This window comes from Triticum urartu, chromosome 5A (genome assembly GCF_056163025.1).
Source record: "Triticum urartu cultivar PI428250 chromosome 5A, HENAU_Tu73, whole genome shotgun sequence".
Lineage (NCBI taxonomy): Eukaryota > Viridiplantae > Streptophyta > Magnoliopsida > Poales > Poaceae > Triticum > Triticum urartu.
The window spans coordinates 629162448-629177839 of NC_141877.1; the positions used below are offsets into that span (position 1 = coordinate 629162448).

At 50.2% G+C, this 15392-nt stretch overlaps 1 protein-coding gene across 1 annotated transcript; it reads right to left on the reverse strand.

The window, feature by feature from the left end:
* Positions 1-9731: 9731 nt before the first annotated feature.
* Positions 9732-10139, reverse strand: LOC147973543 (uncharacterized). The gene has a single exon (XM_087524713.1). It carries the CDS (start codon positions 10137-10139, stop codon positions 9732-9734), a length of 408 nt encoding a protein of 135 aa, XP_087380839.1.
* Between the last annotated feature and the right edge of the window lie 5253 nt (positions 10140-15392).

The following is a 15392-nucleotide window of genomic DNA, read 5'->3' on the forward strand; positions in this document are numbered from 1 at the left end:
GCTTTGATGTGATCTCTCTCTCCCCCTTTGACATCAATTTCCAAGAAGGTTTTTCCTGGAATCCATCGAGTAGGTTTGGTCCTTGAGATTCAGCACAAAGCAGTGAATAAGACTGTGATGCTTGTAGAGGACAAGATTCATTGAGTGGAGCTGGATCAGAAGAAATATAGAATATGTGGCAAACTGTTTTTCCTGTTGCGAAATCGGTGGCACCGAGTGGCATGTTTCGGTAGTACTGAAGGGATTCGGTTGGACCGAAAATGACAATTCAGTGAAACCGAGTTCATCATAGAGAAAAACACTTGTCACCTCAGCTCACTAGACATGTAGGATCTCACAAAGATTTGCAATGAATTACCTGAAGGATTTGCAAGGAATTTGATGCAGAAATATGCAGAACAAAAATCAAAAAGAAAAGAGTGAAAGTTTCTAGATGAAGTTTTTTTTTGTTTGAAAAAGAAAGAAACAAATATGCAAGGGACAAATGCAATAACTCAGAAAAGAACACAAGAGAACTTCATCTAGAATTGGGCGGTGACATAGTCACCTATGTTAGAGTATATTGACGTAGGAGTCAAGTGAGGACACTTGATCATGGGTCATACTCATCGTTTAAGCTCAAGATGGGGTTACCATTTTTCGTTTAAGCATCTTGATGTCTTCACATCTTGTTGAGTTGCTTTGACTCATGTCTTGGAGTAAAGCTTCTCTAAGATGGAATAACATACCTTGGGTGGTGGTGTGGTTCTTGCTCATGTAGTTGAACTTGTGTGGGTGCTCAAGGTTGATGTAGCTCATCAAGAGTTGGGAGCACCACTTGGAGTTTGAGTTCATCTACCTACATGGGTTAGTTCTTGCAAGGAAGAGCACTTGTGTATCCAAAAATGACAATCATGAAGCTCAACATAGAGTTTGTCAAAGGATAAGTTTGAATGGTTTTGTGCTTCCTTGTCTTCAACCACCATTGTGTAGAGTCTTGGTGATGTAGAGATTGCTCAAGATGTGAGTGAGTCGCAATCTCATGGAATTAGATTCAACCAAGCACCTACATGGGTTAGACAACATGCAAGGTGCAAATATATCCAAGACATAAGATAATTATCATAAGAGATATATCATGGATTAGTCATAAGATCATATCTTGCATGTATCCAATGGAGTTTCTACTCCAAGTTCGAAGCATCAATGATGTTCAATTCTCCTCTCAACCTGCAAAACACTTTCTCATCAAGAGGTTTAGTAAATATATCCGCTAATTGCTTATCGGTGCGAACATGCTTAAGATCAATGTCACCCTTAGCAACATGATCTCGAATGAAATGATGACGAACTTCAATATGCTTAGTTCGAGAATGTTGTACAGGATTATGACCAATTTTGATAGCACTTTCATTGTCACAAAGTAGTGGAACATGTTTCACATAGATCCCATAATCTTTAAGAGTTTGGGTCATCCAAAGTAATTGAGCACAACATGAACCAACGGCAATGTATTCCGCTTCGGCGGTGGAAAGGGATACCGAGTTTTGTTTCTTGGAAGACCAAGACACAAGAGATCTACCAAGAAATTGACAAGTACCCGAAGTGGACTTTCTATCAATCTTGTCTCCGGCATAATCTGAGTCGGAATAGCCAACAAGATCAAAAGAAGATCTCTTAGGATACCAAATGCCAAAATTTGGTGTATGGATTAAATATCTCACTATCCTTTTCACAGCCTTAAGATGACATTCTTTAGGAGCAGCTTGATATCGTGCACACATGCACACACTTAGCATAATATCGGGACGTGAAGCACATAGGTATAACAATGAACCAATCATAGAGCGATAAACCTTTTGATCAACCGGTTCACCATCTTTGGTCAAATCATTATGTCCACTAGTAGGCATGGGTGTAGACATACCTTTGCATTCTTGCATATTGAACTTCTTGAATAAGTCCTTGGTGTACTTTGTTTGAGAGACAAATGTACCTTCCTTAGTTTTCTTGATTTGCAAGCCGAGAAAGAATTTGAGTTCACTCATCATAGACATCTCAAACTTCTCTGACATTAGCTTTCCAAACTTCTCACTAAAGAGAGGGTTAGTTGAACCAAATATGATATCATCGACATAAATTTGGCATACAAATAGTTCTCCATTAACCCTTTTAGTAAAAAGAATAGAATCAATTTTACCAATTTCAAAACCACTTGTAATAAGGAACTTGGTCAAGCATTTATACCATGCTCTAGGAGCTTGTTTAAGACCATAAAGAGCTTTGTGAAGTTTGTAAACATGATTTGGTTTCTTAGGATTGACAAAGCCAGGAGGTTGTTTGACATAAACTTCCTCCTCTATTTCACCATTTAGCAAAGCACTTTTAATGTCCATTTGGTACAAGGTGATATTATGGTGATTAGCATAGGCAAGTAAGATGCGAATGGACTCAAGTCTAGCAACGGGAGCATATGTCTCACCATAGTCCATACCTTCGACTTGTGTGTATCCTTGGGCGACGAGACGTGCTTTGTTGCGAACCACTTGTCCATCTTCATCTTGCTTGTTGCGAAACACCCATTTGGTACCAATGATGTTGTGGTTGTTGTCGGGCTTCTCAACCAATGTCCAAACTTGGTTTCTCTCAAAATTGTGTAGCTCTTCATGCATAGCGTTTATCCAATCCGGATCTTCCAATGCTTCTTCAACCTTCATAGGTTCAATGCTAGAGATGAATGAATAGTTTTCACAAAAGTTAGCTAAACGAGTTTTTGAGCGAGTGATTCTCCCGGTTTGTATATCATTGAGGATTTGCTCGACGGGATGATCTTTGGCAATTCTTGCTCGAACTCGTGAGAACTTTTGCTTGGGTCTTCGTTGAACATCTTCTTCATCTTGTTCTTCTTCTTGGCCTTCTTCATTGTTGACGTCGTCGTTCTCTTGTCGTGGTGGAGAAGGAGGTTGTTGATGTTCGTCTTGATGTATTTCCTTGTATTCTGCATCTTGGTGTGTCCCACTTGTGTATGCTTCCGTGTCGATTCTTGGTTCACCTTGTCGTGAGGTAGAAGCTTCCACTTGGACGGATGAAGTACTCTCCTTCACCTCCGTTGGACGAATTTTTTGCCAATGGACAAGTCTTGGATTGCTTCTGAAGGGTCTTTGTCTCCTACATCAATTGGCAATTGCTCTACTTGCGAGCCATTAGATTCATCAAACTTCACATCTACCGTCTCTTCAACCTTTCGGGTGAAATTGTTGTAGACACGATAAGTGTGAGAGTTTGAGCCATAACCAAGTAGAAAACCTTCATGAGATTTAGGAGCAAACTTTGAACGACGATGCTTATCAAGAATGTAGCACTTTGAGCCGAATACTCGAAAGTATCCAACTTGGGGTTTGTTACCGGTGAGAAGCTCGTATGCCGTCTTGCCGAGTAGCTTGTGAAGATATAAGCGATTTGTTGCGTGACAAGCTGTCTCAACCGCTTCTGCCCAAAAGTGCTTCGGCGTCTTGTATTCATCAAGCATCGTTCTTGCCATTTCGATGAGCGTCCGGTTCTTCCTCTCAACAACTCCATTTTGTTGAGGTGTGTACGTAGCCGAGAACTCGTGTGAAATCCCTTCTTCGTCAAGAAAGGTGTCCACATTTGCGTTCTTGAACTCCGTTCCATTGTCACTCCGAACCTTCTTGATCTTCACGTCAAACTGATTTTGGGCCTTCCTAGCGAAGTTTTTGAAGATCTTCTGGACCTGTGACTTGTCATTAAGAAAGAACACCCACGTAAATCTGGAAAAATCATCAACTATAACTAGACCAAAAGAATTTCCACTGAGACTCTTGTAGGCGTTGGGACCAAAAAGATCCATATGAAGTAGCTCGAGTGGCCTTCTTGTGGTCATGATGTTCTTCACGGGATGCCTTCCTCCAACCTGTTTACCTGCTTGACAAGCACTGCAAAGTCTATCCTTATCAAATATGACATCGTTGACTCCAAGGATATGATTTCCTTTAATAAGCTTGTCAAGGTTTCTCATGCCAACGTGACCTAGTCGTCTATGCCACAACCAACCTTTTGAGGATTTAGCAACAAAGCAAGTTTTAGGTTGTGCCTTTTTAGAGAAATTGACAATGTAAAGATCACCTCTACGCATACCCGTAAAGACCATTTTATGATTGTCTCGACGAAAAACTTGGCAATCTACCTCAGTAAATAGGACATTCAAACCGAAATCAGCAAGTCTAGATACTGAAAGTAAGTTGTAGCCGAGAGATTCAACGAGCATGACATTTTTAATGGAACTATCGTGTGAGATGGCCACCTTACCAAGGCCAACCACTTTACCCTTTGAATTATCACCAAAGGTGACATATTTTCGAGGGCCGTCATTTTCAGCAAGCTCACGAAACATCTCTTCATCTCCGGTCATATGATCAGTACATCCACTATCAAGAACCCATTCCTTTCCTCCCGATTCATATCCCCGAAGATTTGCCATAAGACCAAAATGTCTCATTGCATCATCAAGATCTAAGTCACTATCATCATCATCATAGTATCCATGTTCATCATGATCTTGTGACTCATCATTTCGTAGAGAGGGTAATTCATTAAATAAATGATCATCAAAGTGGTCACTTTTATGAATTCTTATAGCTTTGAATATGATATCACTAATGATTCCAACATCTCCTTTAGCATGCTTAAGATTGGTAAGTTCAAATAGACAATTACCAAAACTAGGATCACTAGAGTTCATCTTACTCAAGGCAATAGATTTATGGAGAATTTCATCCAAAGTTTTAAAGGAATGATCGGGAAATCGTTCCTCAAGAAATTTCCATATAGTATAGGCACAATTAAGAGTAGGCAAACTAGCAATCAAATTTTTGGGCAATCCTCTAATGATGAGTTCAATAGTTCTAAGATTGCAAATCATGTCAATATCTTCATCTAGGGTAGGATGCAAAGGATCAATATGAGGTGCACAAGGGCTAGCAATATACTTGTTCAAATGATATTGATTGAAGATTACAAGCATCTCATTTTTCCACTCATGAAAATACTCTCCATCAAGAATAGGCACTCTATGTCTAAGACTCCCTAAAGTAGACACATCCATCTTCCTCCAATGGTGATTAAACCAAGGCAATGGAGACCAAAGCTCTGATACCACTTGTAGGACCTTGAAGTAGATGTGTCTAGAGGGGGGTGATTAGACACTTCATGCTAAAGTTGCAATTTTTAAGCTTTTTCGGTTTAAGTGGAGTTTAGGCATAATTTCAACATTCACAATACATATCAAGCAAGCATGCAAAGAGTGTATAGGCAGCGGAAAATAAAGCATGCAACTTGCAAGAATGTAAAGGGAAGGGTTTGGAGAATTCAAACGCAATTGGAGACACGGATGTTTTTCCCGTGGTTCGGATAGGTGGTGCTATCCTACATCCACGTTGATGGAGACTTCAACCCACAAAGGGTAACGGTTGCGCGAGTCCACGAAGGGCTCCACCCACAAAGGGTAACGGTTGTGCGAGTCCACGGAGGGCTCCACCCACAAAGGGTCCACGAAGAAGCAACCACCCACAAAGGGTCCATGAAGAAGCAACCTTGTCTATCCCACCATGGCCATCGCCCACAAAGGACTTGCCTCACTAGCGGTAGATCTTCACGAAGTAGGCAATCTCCTTGCCCTTACAAACTCCTTGGTTCAACTCCACAATCTTGTCGGAGGCTCCCAAGTGACACCTAGCCAATCTAGGAGACACCACTCTCCAAGAAGTAACAAATGGTGTGTAGGTAATGAACTCCTTGCTCTTGTGCTTCAAATGATAGTCTCCCCAACACTCAACTCTCTCTCATAGGATTTGGATATGATGGAAAGAAGGTTTGAGTGGAAAGCAACTTGGGGAAGGCTAGAGATCAAGATTCATATGGTAGGAATGGAATATCTTGGCCTCAACACATGAGTAGGTGGTTCTCTCTCAGAACATATGAGTTGGAATTGTGTATGTGTTCTGATGGCTCTCTCCACGAATGAAGAGGAGGTGGAGGGGTATATATAGCCTCCACACAAAATCCAACCGTTACACACAGTTTTCCAATCTCGGTGGGACCGAATCAACAAACTCGGTCGGACCGAAAAGGTAAACCTAGTGACCGTTAGAGATTTTCGGTGGGACCGACATGCAACTCGGTAGGACCGATATGGTTAGGGTTTTGGGCATAACGTAATCTCGGTGAGACCGATTACACAAACTCGGTGGGACCGAGTTTGGTAATAAGCTAACCAGAGAGTTGGTCAGGTAAACTCGGTGGGACCGAAAATATTGCAATAGATAACAGAGAGTTTGCAATCCCATCTCGGTGAGACCGAGATCCCTATCGGTAGAACCGAATTGCTAGGGTTTGGCAGTGGCTTATGACAAGTGAAACTCGGTGGCGCCGGATAGAAAGAATCGGTAGGTCCGAGTTTGGCTTTGGGTTTAGGTCATATGTGGAAGTGGGAAAGTAGCTGAGGATTTTGGAGCGTATCATTAAGCACATGAAGCAAGAGGCTCATTAAGCAACACCTCATCCCTCCTTGATAGTATTGGCTTTTCCTATGGACTCAATGTGATCTTGGATCACTAAAATGTAAAATGAAGAGTCTTGAGCTTGAAGCTTTAGCCAATCCTTTGTCCTTAGCATCTTGAAGGAGTTCCCACAACCTTTAGTCCATGCCACTCCATTGTTGAATTTATCTGAAACATACTAGATAGAAACATTAGTCCAACAAGAGATATGTTGTCATCAATTACCAAAACCACCTAGGGAGCACTTGTGCTTTCAACCCCTTCTGAGAACGGGGCACAGGGCAGAACAACTTCTTCCACAGAGCGAAATGAGCCTCACAGCCCAAAAACAACTCGCAAAGGGCTACGAATCCCGCGATATGCAGCATGGAGGCAGGCGTAAGGTTGTGCAACTGGAGGCCGTAGAACTCCAGGAGCCCCCGGAGAAACAGATGAATTGGGAATCCGAGCCCTCTTACCAAATGAGGGACAAGGCATACCCGCTCTCCCTTGGAGGGATTGGGAAGGCTCTCCGCTTGCTCTCCGCCATTATAGGTGGCAAGCCCGGCTCAAACCGGGACCAAGTACGCTGGGGGAAGAAATCCCTTGGTCTGAAGCATCACTAATTTGCTGTGCGGGACAGAACATCTCTCCCAATCTCCAGGCTTGGAGCTAGGGGAGCGAGAGGAGGAGCTGCGTCAACCGGCCATGATGGAATGGATCTCTGTCGGGCGCTCTCCGATGAAGGCTCGCCAAGGGAGGATGGTGTGATTTGGATCTGAATCCTCGTCTTTTTAAATAGGTGGCTCATTCACACAGCTAGGGGGGTAAATGTGAAAACACCCTGGCTCTTCACATTCGCTCGACACGTGGAAAGTGGCCATTATTGGGCGTGGATGCCAAGGAGTGCAAAATTCACAAGAAACCGGACATTATTTCGACAGGTACACATAATTTGGAGAGGAACCCGCCTTGCAATGCCGAAGACAATACTGCGCTCCGGACTCATCGTCATTGAAGGCTGGTTCGGGGGCTACTGAGGGAGTCCTGGATTAGGGGGTCTCCGGATAGCCGGACTATATCCATTGGCCGGACTGTTGGACTATGAAGATACAAGATTGAAGACTTCGTCTCGTGTCCGGATGGGACTCTACTTGGCGTGGAAGGCAAGCTAGGCAATACGGATATGGATATCTCCTCCTTTGTAACCGACCTTGTGTAACCCTAACCCTCTCCGGTGTCTATATAAACTGAAGAGTTTTAGTCCGTAGGACAACAACCATAACATACAATCATACCATAGGCTAGCTTCTAGGGTTTAGCCTCTCTGATCTCGTGGTAGATCTACTCTTGTACTACCCATATCATCAATATTAATCAAGCAGGACATAGGGTTTTACCTCCATCAAGAGGGCCTGAACCTGGGTAAAACATCGTGTCCCCTGCCTCCTGTTACCATCCGGCCTAGACGCACAGTTCGGGACCCCCTACGCGAGATCCGCCAGTTTTGACACCGACAGGCGCCATCACACTGCTGGTAGCAAGAACAAGCCATAAGCGCTTGAAATTGTCATCATACCCATCGGTACTCAAGATAAGATTTAATACATCCATGGTTTTCGGAGCACATCCAAAATCGTCAAATAGATCTGCCGCAAGCTCAAGCTATGCATATATAAGAACCATGAAATCCATAGCAATATCACCTCGGGGCACCCCCATTATCCGATGCACAAATTCTTCATTGACCGGTAACCTTCCGCGACCAGGTACGACAACCTCACAGGAATTAGGGCCATATGGACCAGCAAGCCAATGAGAAAGCCAATTGAAGAGATTGTCACACTTGATTTTTTTTTTGCGAATACGCGCGGAGCGTATCATTCCATTGATAGAAAGGGGAGAAACAAACAGTGGCGAACCTCACTAAGCGTACACTGGAAGGCGCTTATGAGGTCGCAGTGAGCAGGGAAGGGGGTTGCTCAGCCCACATACAACAAAGTCAGGTTACACCAATGATCGAACTAAGTCCTCGAGCACCGGCGTTGGCCCAAGTGCGAGCTTCCTCCTTAATGCTATGGGTGAGGAGGGTGGCGGAGGGGGTTGCACCGTCGAAGATGCACGCGTTGCAATGTCTCCAGATGTTCCATGCAGTTAGCACGACGAGGGAGGCAAGGCCTTTGCGCTAGCCCGTCGAGGAGTCATGGATGGCCATAGCCCACCAATCATAGAAGTCCATGGTGCCGTCCGGAGGAGGCGTAGTGAGGCAACACCAGGAGAAGATATCATACCACACCGTGCGGGCCACGACGCACCCCATGAGGAGATGATGCATCATCTCCACGTCTTGGTCACAGAGCGCGCAGGCGGCGTTGTGGGGTAAACCATGGCGGGCAAGGCGAGCGGAGGTCCAACAACGGTCGAGGACAGCAAGCCAGAGGAAGATCTTGATTCCCTCCGGCGCCCAGGGCTTCTAGGTGAGGCTCCAAGTAGGGGAAGCAATTGAACCATGTAAGAGCGCGAGGTAGCAAGACTTGGCGGTGTAGGTGCCGCTCTCGGTCCATTTCCAGCATATGGAATCCGGTGAGTTTTGCAGCGAGATGCCAGATAGGCGCCGCCAGATGTCCACGTACTGGATGGTAGATTCCACACCCAGGGCCCCTTGGATGTCACCAATCCAGGCCCTGTCGGGGATTGCCTCGGAGACCAGCTGGCGGGAACGGTGTCTCTTAGGAACAAGGGCGACTAGGGCGGGGGCAAGCTCGGCGATGGGGGAGCATCGAGCCAGGGATCGATCCAAAAATGACACTTGTTGCCATCGCCTAGTGTCCAGGAAGTTGAGGCACGGAAGATCTGTCTCACATCAGAAGCTGCGGGCAAGTGAAGGTGGCTCCAGGGTCTCGTCGGGTCGGTGGCCTGTAGCCATAGCCAACGAGCACGCAGAGCAATGCCGACTCGTTGCAAATCACGGATGCCGAGGCCCCCAAGCTGCCGCGGCTGACACACCTTTTGCCAGTTAATGGGGCAGCTGCCTGACCTAGCATCCTTCCTGCCGTGCCAGAAGAAATCTCGAATTATGCGATTCGCCAGCTTCAAGATGGTGGGACAAAGCGCCATGGCAAGCATGATGTGAACGGGCATCGCCATGAGGACGTGCCGAACAAGTGCCAGTCTCTCACCACGGGAGAGAAGCGAGGCCTACCAGGAGGAAAGCTTCCTAGCGAGGTTGTCGATCAAGGGCATGAGGGCCGAAGAGTGGATCTTGCGGGTTGAGAGCGGCAGTCCAAGGTATTTGACTGGGAAGGAGGACACTTGGCATGCAAGGGTTGCGCCCATCACAGATGTAGCCTCATCAGAGCACTGAATGGGGGTAACTGAGCATTTGGCGTAGTTGGTGTGTAGGCCGGATGCCGTCCCAAAGGTGTGCAAGATGGCCTTGACGGAGGTCAGCTCGTCCTCGTCTGGGTGGCAGAATAAGACAACATCATCCGCAAATAGGGAAATGCTCGAGGCGATCCGCCTGGGGGTAAGGCGACGAAGAACTCCCATGCTGACCGCGTGTTGCATGAAGGTGTTTGGCGTGTCGATGACCAAGACGAACAGCATGGGGGAGACGGGATCGCCCTGTCGCAGCCCCTTCTCGTGGAGGACCGGTGGGCCTGGTTTCCCATTGATGAGAACTCTAGTCTTGGCCGTAGAGAGAAGGATGGCGATCCACTCACACCAACGATGCCCGAATCCAAGGTGCTACATGGTCTCGAGCAGGAAAGCCCAAGAGACGGAGTCGAAAGCTCTAGCAATGTCCAACTTGAGCATAGCTCGCGGGGCGCGAATCTGATGGAGGTACCGAGCTGTCTGTTGCACCAGCAGGAAGTTGTCGTGAACCGAGCGCCCAGCCACAAACGCGCTCTGGTTCGTGGAGACAAGCTCACTGAGCCTCGGAGCGAGGCGAAGCGAAAGCACCTTAGCGAAAATTTTGGCCACGAGGTGAATAAGGCTGATCGGCCGGTAATCGAAGAGTGTGGAAGCGTCAGCTTTTTTCGGCAGGAGAACAACAAGGGCCTCGTTGAGCTTCTGGAAACCACGCCCGTTGCCCGTGAAGAGCTTATCAAAGGCCTCGCAGAAGTCGTCTTTGATGATTGGCCAACATGAACGAAGGAACTCTGAGGAGAATCCATCTGGGCCCGGCGATTTGCCCGTGGGGAGCTGCTTGACAGCATTCCAAATCTCATCCTCGGAAAAAGGTCTCTCGAGCTCGGAGAGGTTGAAGTTGCGCCTATCCATGATGCCAAGGTTTAGGGTGAAAGGACGCTCATCGGCAGTGCCAAGGATGCCCGAGAAATGCTCAAAGGTTGCGCAAGCAAGGCCCTCCTCGCTGCGGATCACAACATCTCCAACACGCAGCTCGGCGATGAATTTCTTTTGTTGTCGATGCGCGGCATGGATCTTGTGGAAGGCAAAGTTAGTTTCCCCATCCCGAGCCAGGCAAATCTAGTGCGTTGGCGCTGAATAGAACGCTCCAAGGAAGCTAGACCAAGGTAGGCTCGTTTGAGCTCCCGGCGAAGCCAAGATTCCGCCGGCGAGAGGGGGCGTATGTCCTGCGCGGCATCCAGGCGCGCGATGAGCTCGCGAGTAATCATCAGCTGGATTGCAATATGGCCAAGCTTCTTGGCGCGCCAGCTTTGAAGGTGCTTGGCAGTAGCTTTGAGGCGAGCGTAGATGCGCCAGAACGGGTCCGGATCCGGGGGCACCGAGGCCCATGCCCCAGTTACCATGGCCTGGAAGCCCTCGAGCTTGGGCCAGAATCACTCGAAATGGAAACGCCTGGGGGCCCGTGAGCGCGGGGTGCAGTCGACCACTAGGGGGCAGTGATTGGAAGTGGTGGAGGACAAGCAACGAAGCATGCAAGTGGGGTGCGCCGTCTCCCAGGAGGGGGTGCAGAGCACTCTGTCATTGCGCACAAGCGTCGGGGAGTCCTACTCATTCGACCACGTGTACCGCCGGCCGTGAGGTACATATCATGGAGCTCCATGTCCGCCACAAAGCGCTGGAAACGATGCATGATGCGACAGTTCAGCCGGTTTTTGTTCTTGTCCTCGGCGCTTAAGATCATATTGAAGTCTCCCCCGAGCAACCAAGGGCCGGCGATAGTGTCATGGAGATCGTGTAGCGCGTTGAGGAAGGTGATCTTATCGGTGTCCCCTTGCGGTCCATACACTCCCGTAAGCCACCAGTGTTGATCTCCGGAGGGCGATGTCACAAGGAGCGTGACGTGGTGGTCGCCGATGGAAGGGTTGGAGAGAGTCACTAGGGTACGCTGCCAAGCAATGAGAATTCCGCCACGGGTGTCGTCCGAGGGGAGAAAGAAGAAATCCTGGAAGCGGGGGCCTAAAGTTTCAATCACAAGATCCAATGAGACCAACGAAAGCTTTGTTTCCTCGAGGCAAATGATACAAGGAGGGGAAGCGGAGAGCGCGCTTCGGACGGCCGTATGCTTCGCGCGGCTATTCAAGCCACAGACGTTCCAAAAAACAATTATCGTACTATCCATACAGAGAGGGGGGCCTAGGAGGTGATGAAGAAATGCGATAGTCAAATCTCGACGAGGCGTGGCTCCGTCTCAGGCCTCGTCGATGGCGTGATGCTCTCAAGCAACTGGCGGGGCACCGACCAGCCGTAAAAGTCCGCAAACGCCTGGACAACATCTGCAGCCAGAGGCTTGGCAAAGAGCTTGGCATACTGCTCAAGAGCCTTGGCAGAGACGGGCTCATCGTCCTTGAGGATCCCGAGTCGACGAAGGAGGACGCGCTTCGCTTTCGTCTCCAAGTCAAGGCCCCGGTCTGCCTTGGCAATCCGGTCGCTCCGACGCGGGGTGAAGTCTATCGGGATGGCACGTCGTCGTCAGGGGCCAGGGGATGGGAGCAGCGCAACGGTAGGGACTTGCACCGCCTCGATGAATTGCTGGAGGGGAGGGGCTGGTGCCTGGTCTTGGACCGAAGTGGCAGCAGTTGGCTCATGCATGGCCTGGCTAGCAGGTGCGGCATGCGAGGAGACTTGCCCAGCATTGCATGGGGGTGGGCTTTCCCCATGCATGGAACGTGACGTAGCGATAGGAAGTGCCAAACCAGGTGGGGCCATGGAAGCAACATCCCCATGCATCGCCAGGCTGTCGGGGTGGGTGGTAGCCAGGGCACAGATCCCGGGGTTCCCGACAAGATCAGAAGCACCAGTCGCCAACGACCGTGTGAGGGGGGCAGCAGATGAGGATCCGAGGCCCGACGTGGGAGGGATGCCGCCAATCAGCAGCTGGCGCGGAGGCGTGGGTGGTGGGCCATGCACAGGATCCTCGCAGGAGCCCTCGATTGGCGCAACAACAGGATGTTGGCGCACTGGCATCGGATCGTCCTGGAGCGTGGGCCCGGGCACAGGGCAACCCGCTGATTGGGCAGGGGTGGCGCTGGGGGGAATTTCCTGGCCGTTCTCGGCACGAGCCAGCGCCGGGTTTCGAAATTTGAAACTAGTCCACGGCGTGGACTGGCAGGTGCTTTGGCGCGGAGCGGTTGCTTTATCCAAAAGCAGCGGGAAGGACAAACGCTGCTGAGGAGGAAGCCTGGTGTTGTTACGTGGGGCGGAGGGGTAGGGGCCCAACACGCCTTGGTAACCGCGAAAGGGGGGCTGGCAGCGACCGCGGTGGCGCCGGCCGCCGTGGGCGGCCCCAGCGGCGCCGGAGCCGGAGCGGCGTGGCGGGAAGTCGTGGCAGCGTGGCCACTTGGGCGGCAGAGGAGGGGAGTCGCCGGCATCGTCGCCTCTGGCCTCATCACCATAAGTACCCGGCCTGGAGGGTGGCGGTGGCGTCGGCGGGAATCTGTAGTCTTCAGCCTGGGAGACATGAATTGCGACCGGGAACCGTGCCAAGGTGAGGGCAAAGCGCCTCACAGAGACAGTCGAGGCATCGAGCGGCACGCCGTCATCCACCGGAAGAAGCAGCTCGGAGGTCCGAGGGATGGCGTCGGGGTTCAGCGTCCACGCCGTGAGGCGAAAGATGGACATGTCGCTGCCAATGGCAGTCTCAGGAGCAAGCGCCTCAATCATGCAGTACGACGCGAGGAGGGTCTCGGCCGAGGAGCGATGCCACCGTGGTCCGGGATCCCGGTAATCTCGATGAACACGCGCATGCGGGCGGAGATAAGCTCGGCGCTGGCGAGGTTGCCCCATGGGCTGAAGAGTTGGCGGAACTTGCGCGTGCGCAGGTTCGTCGCGGCGACACGAGCACGAATTTCTCCGGAGCGGAAGCGGACCAAAAAGTCCTCGGGACGGCGGTGCACGGAGAAGTCGCGTGCGTCCAGGCCGTGCCGCGAGGCGATGGCCTCCGCAACCTCGGAGCTGGAGATGCGGGTGCGGTTGCCCGCGACAGTGATGATGAGCGCGCGGCCCAAAGCCGCCTCGGCATCGTGCTCCTTGGCAGACAACGGAAGGTAGCAGATGGCTCCGGCGGGGCGGAGCGAGGGGTGGCCGGAGAAGGGGACGGGGCCACGGGCGGAACCCTGGGAGTTGCCAGTGGCGCACAGCGAAGGAGCAGGGCAGGTCTCCGTGGCCTGGGCTGGTGAGCTTGCATCGGGGGACGGAGAGGGCTCGTAGGCGTTCGGGGGCGAGGAGGCGGCGCCGGCCCCGAAGGCAGACCCAGGAGAGGCAGGGCGGCATGGCCCCGCCACACTGGAGGCCGAGGACTCCGGGGAACACGGGCGCGGGCGCTTGGCCGGGGGAGCCACGGCAGCGGGTCGGGGGCGGGGCTGGGAGGAGGCGCGGGCGATGTGGCCGTAGAAACCGCAGCGATGGCAGCGCCAGTCCCGGCGGCACTCGGAGCGAGGGTGCCCCGGGTAGAGACACTTGGAGCAGGCATCGGCGTCGCGGCGCACAGGGGGAGGAGGGGAGGCCGGGCGGCGCGGCGGGGCGCGGCGACGGGGCCTCGGCCGGTGCTGGCGCGGGGAGCGGAGCCAGCGGTCGCGACGGCCCCTGGCAACCTCCTAGGGCGCCTCGACGGCGGGCGCGGGCTCCTCCACCGGGGGCACGCGGTGGATCTCCGAGCGCGGGATCCGCCTGGGGGCGACCATCGTCGCCGGCACAGGGGACGACACACTTGATATTTCTCAAACTAGTGAAATCCATGTCATCAATCGCGCACATTCTCTCATCTCACATGTCCTTGCATGCAGACATAGGAGCACTAGGAGATGCCATGTTCTGATCTATGGGGGGCTTATGCTTCTTCAAGGGGTTTACCTCCTCAATGTCGTCATCTGATTTGTGCTTCCTTGGCATTGTGACCTGACACAAAAAAACAAAGAAAGTGAGTATATAGGATACATAGCTGCTAAAGAAATAGACACACACCTATTACTTATGATACACTAGTAACTTATGAACATACAACAAGGTAATTGATGCACAATAGAGATGGGAGAAAAAAACTATTTTAGTAGATATTGAAGACCTGAAAAATGCTTATGATACACTAATAAATTGTATGTATCAGGCAAGATAAATTGTGCATACGAAGGATGGCAAAAACACACACACACATACCAAAAATATATTGGACAATATGGGATTGAGTATTGAAAGCACGAACTTGTTAATTTTACAATGGATTGCTGACAAATTGTTCACATGACTGATGGTAATTTTTACAATTAAGATCAAGTAAGTAACAACACCAAAAAAATCGAATAGACACACTAGCAGGAAACAAGATAAGATACGAAAAATGGTTATGAATAAAAAACACCAAACACCACTGATAACTTTAGAACAATAATCCATCATGATAAGCAAAACACAACCGAGATGAACTGCCTATAA

Bases quoted from the DNA above. Each gene is read 5' to 3' on its own strand.
- LOC147973543 (XM_087524713.1), bottom strand. From the start codon at position 10,139: ATGCTGTTCGTCTTGGTCATCGACACGCCAAACACCTTCATGCAACAC.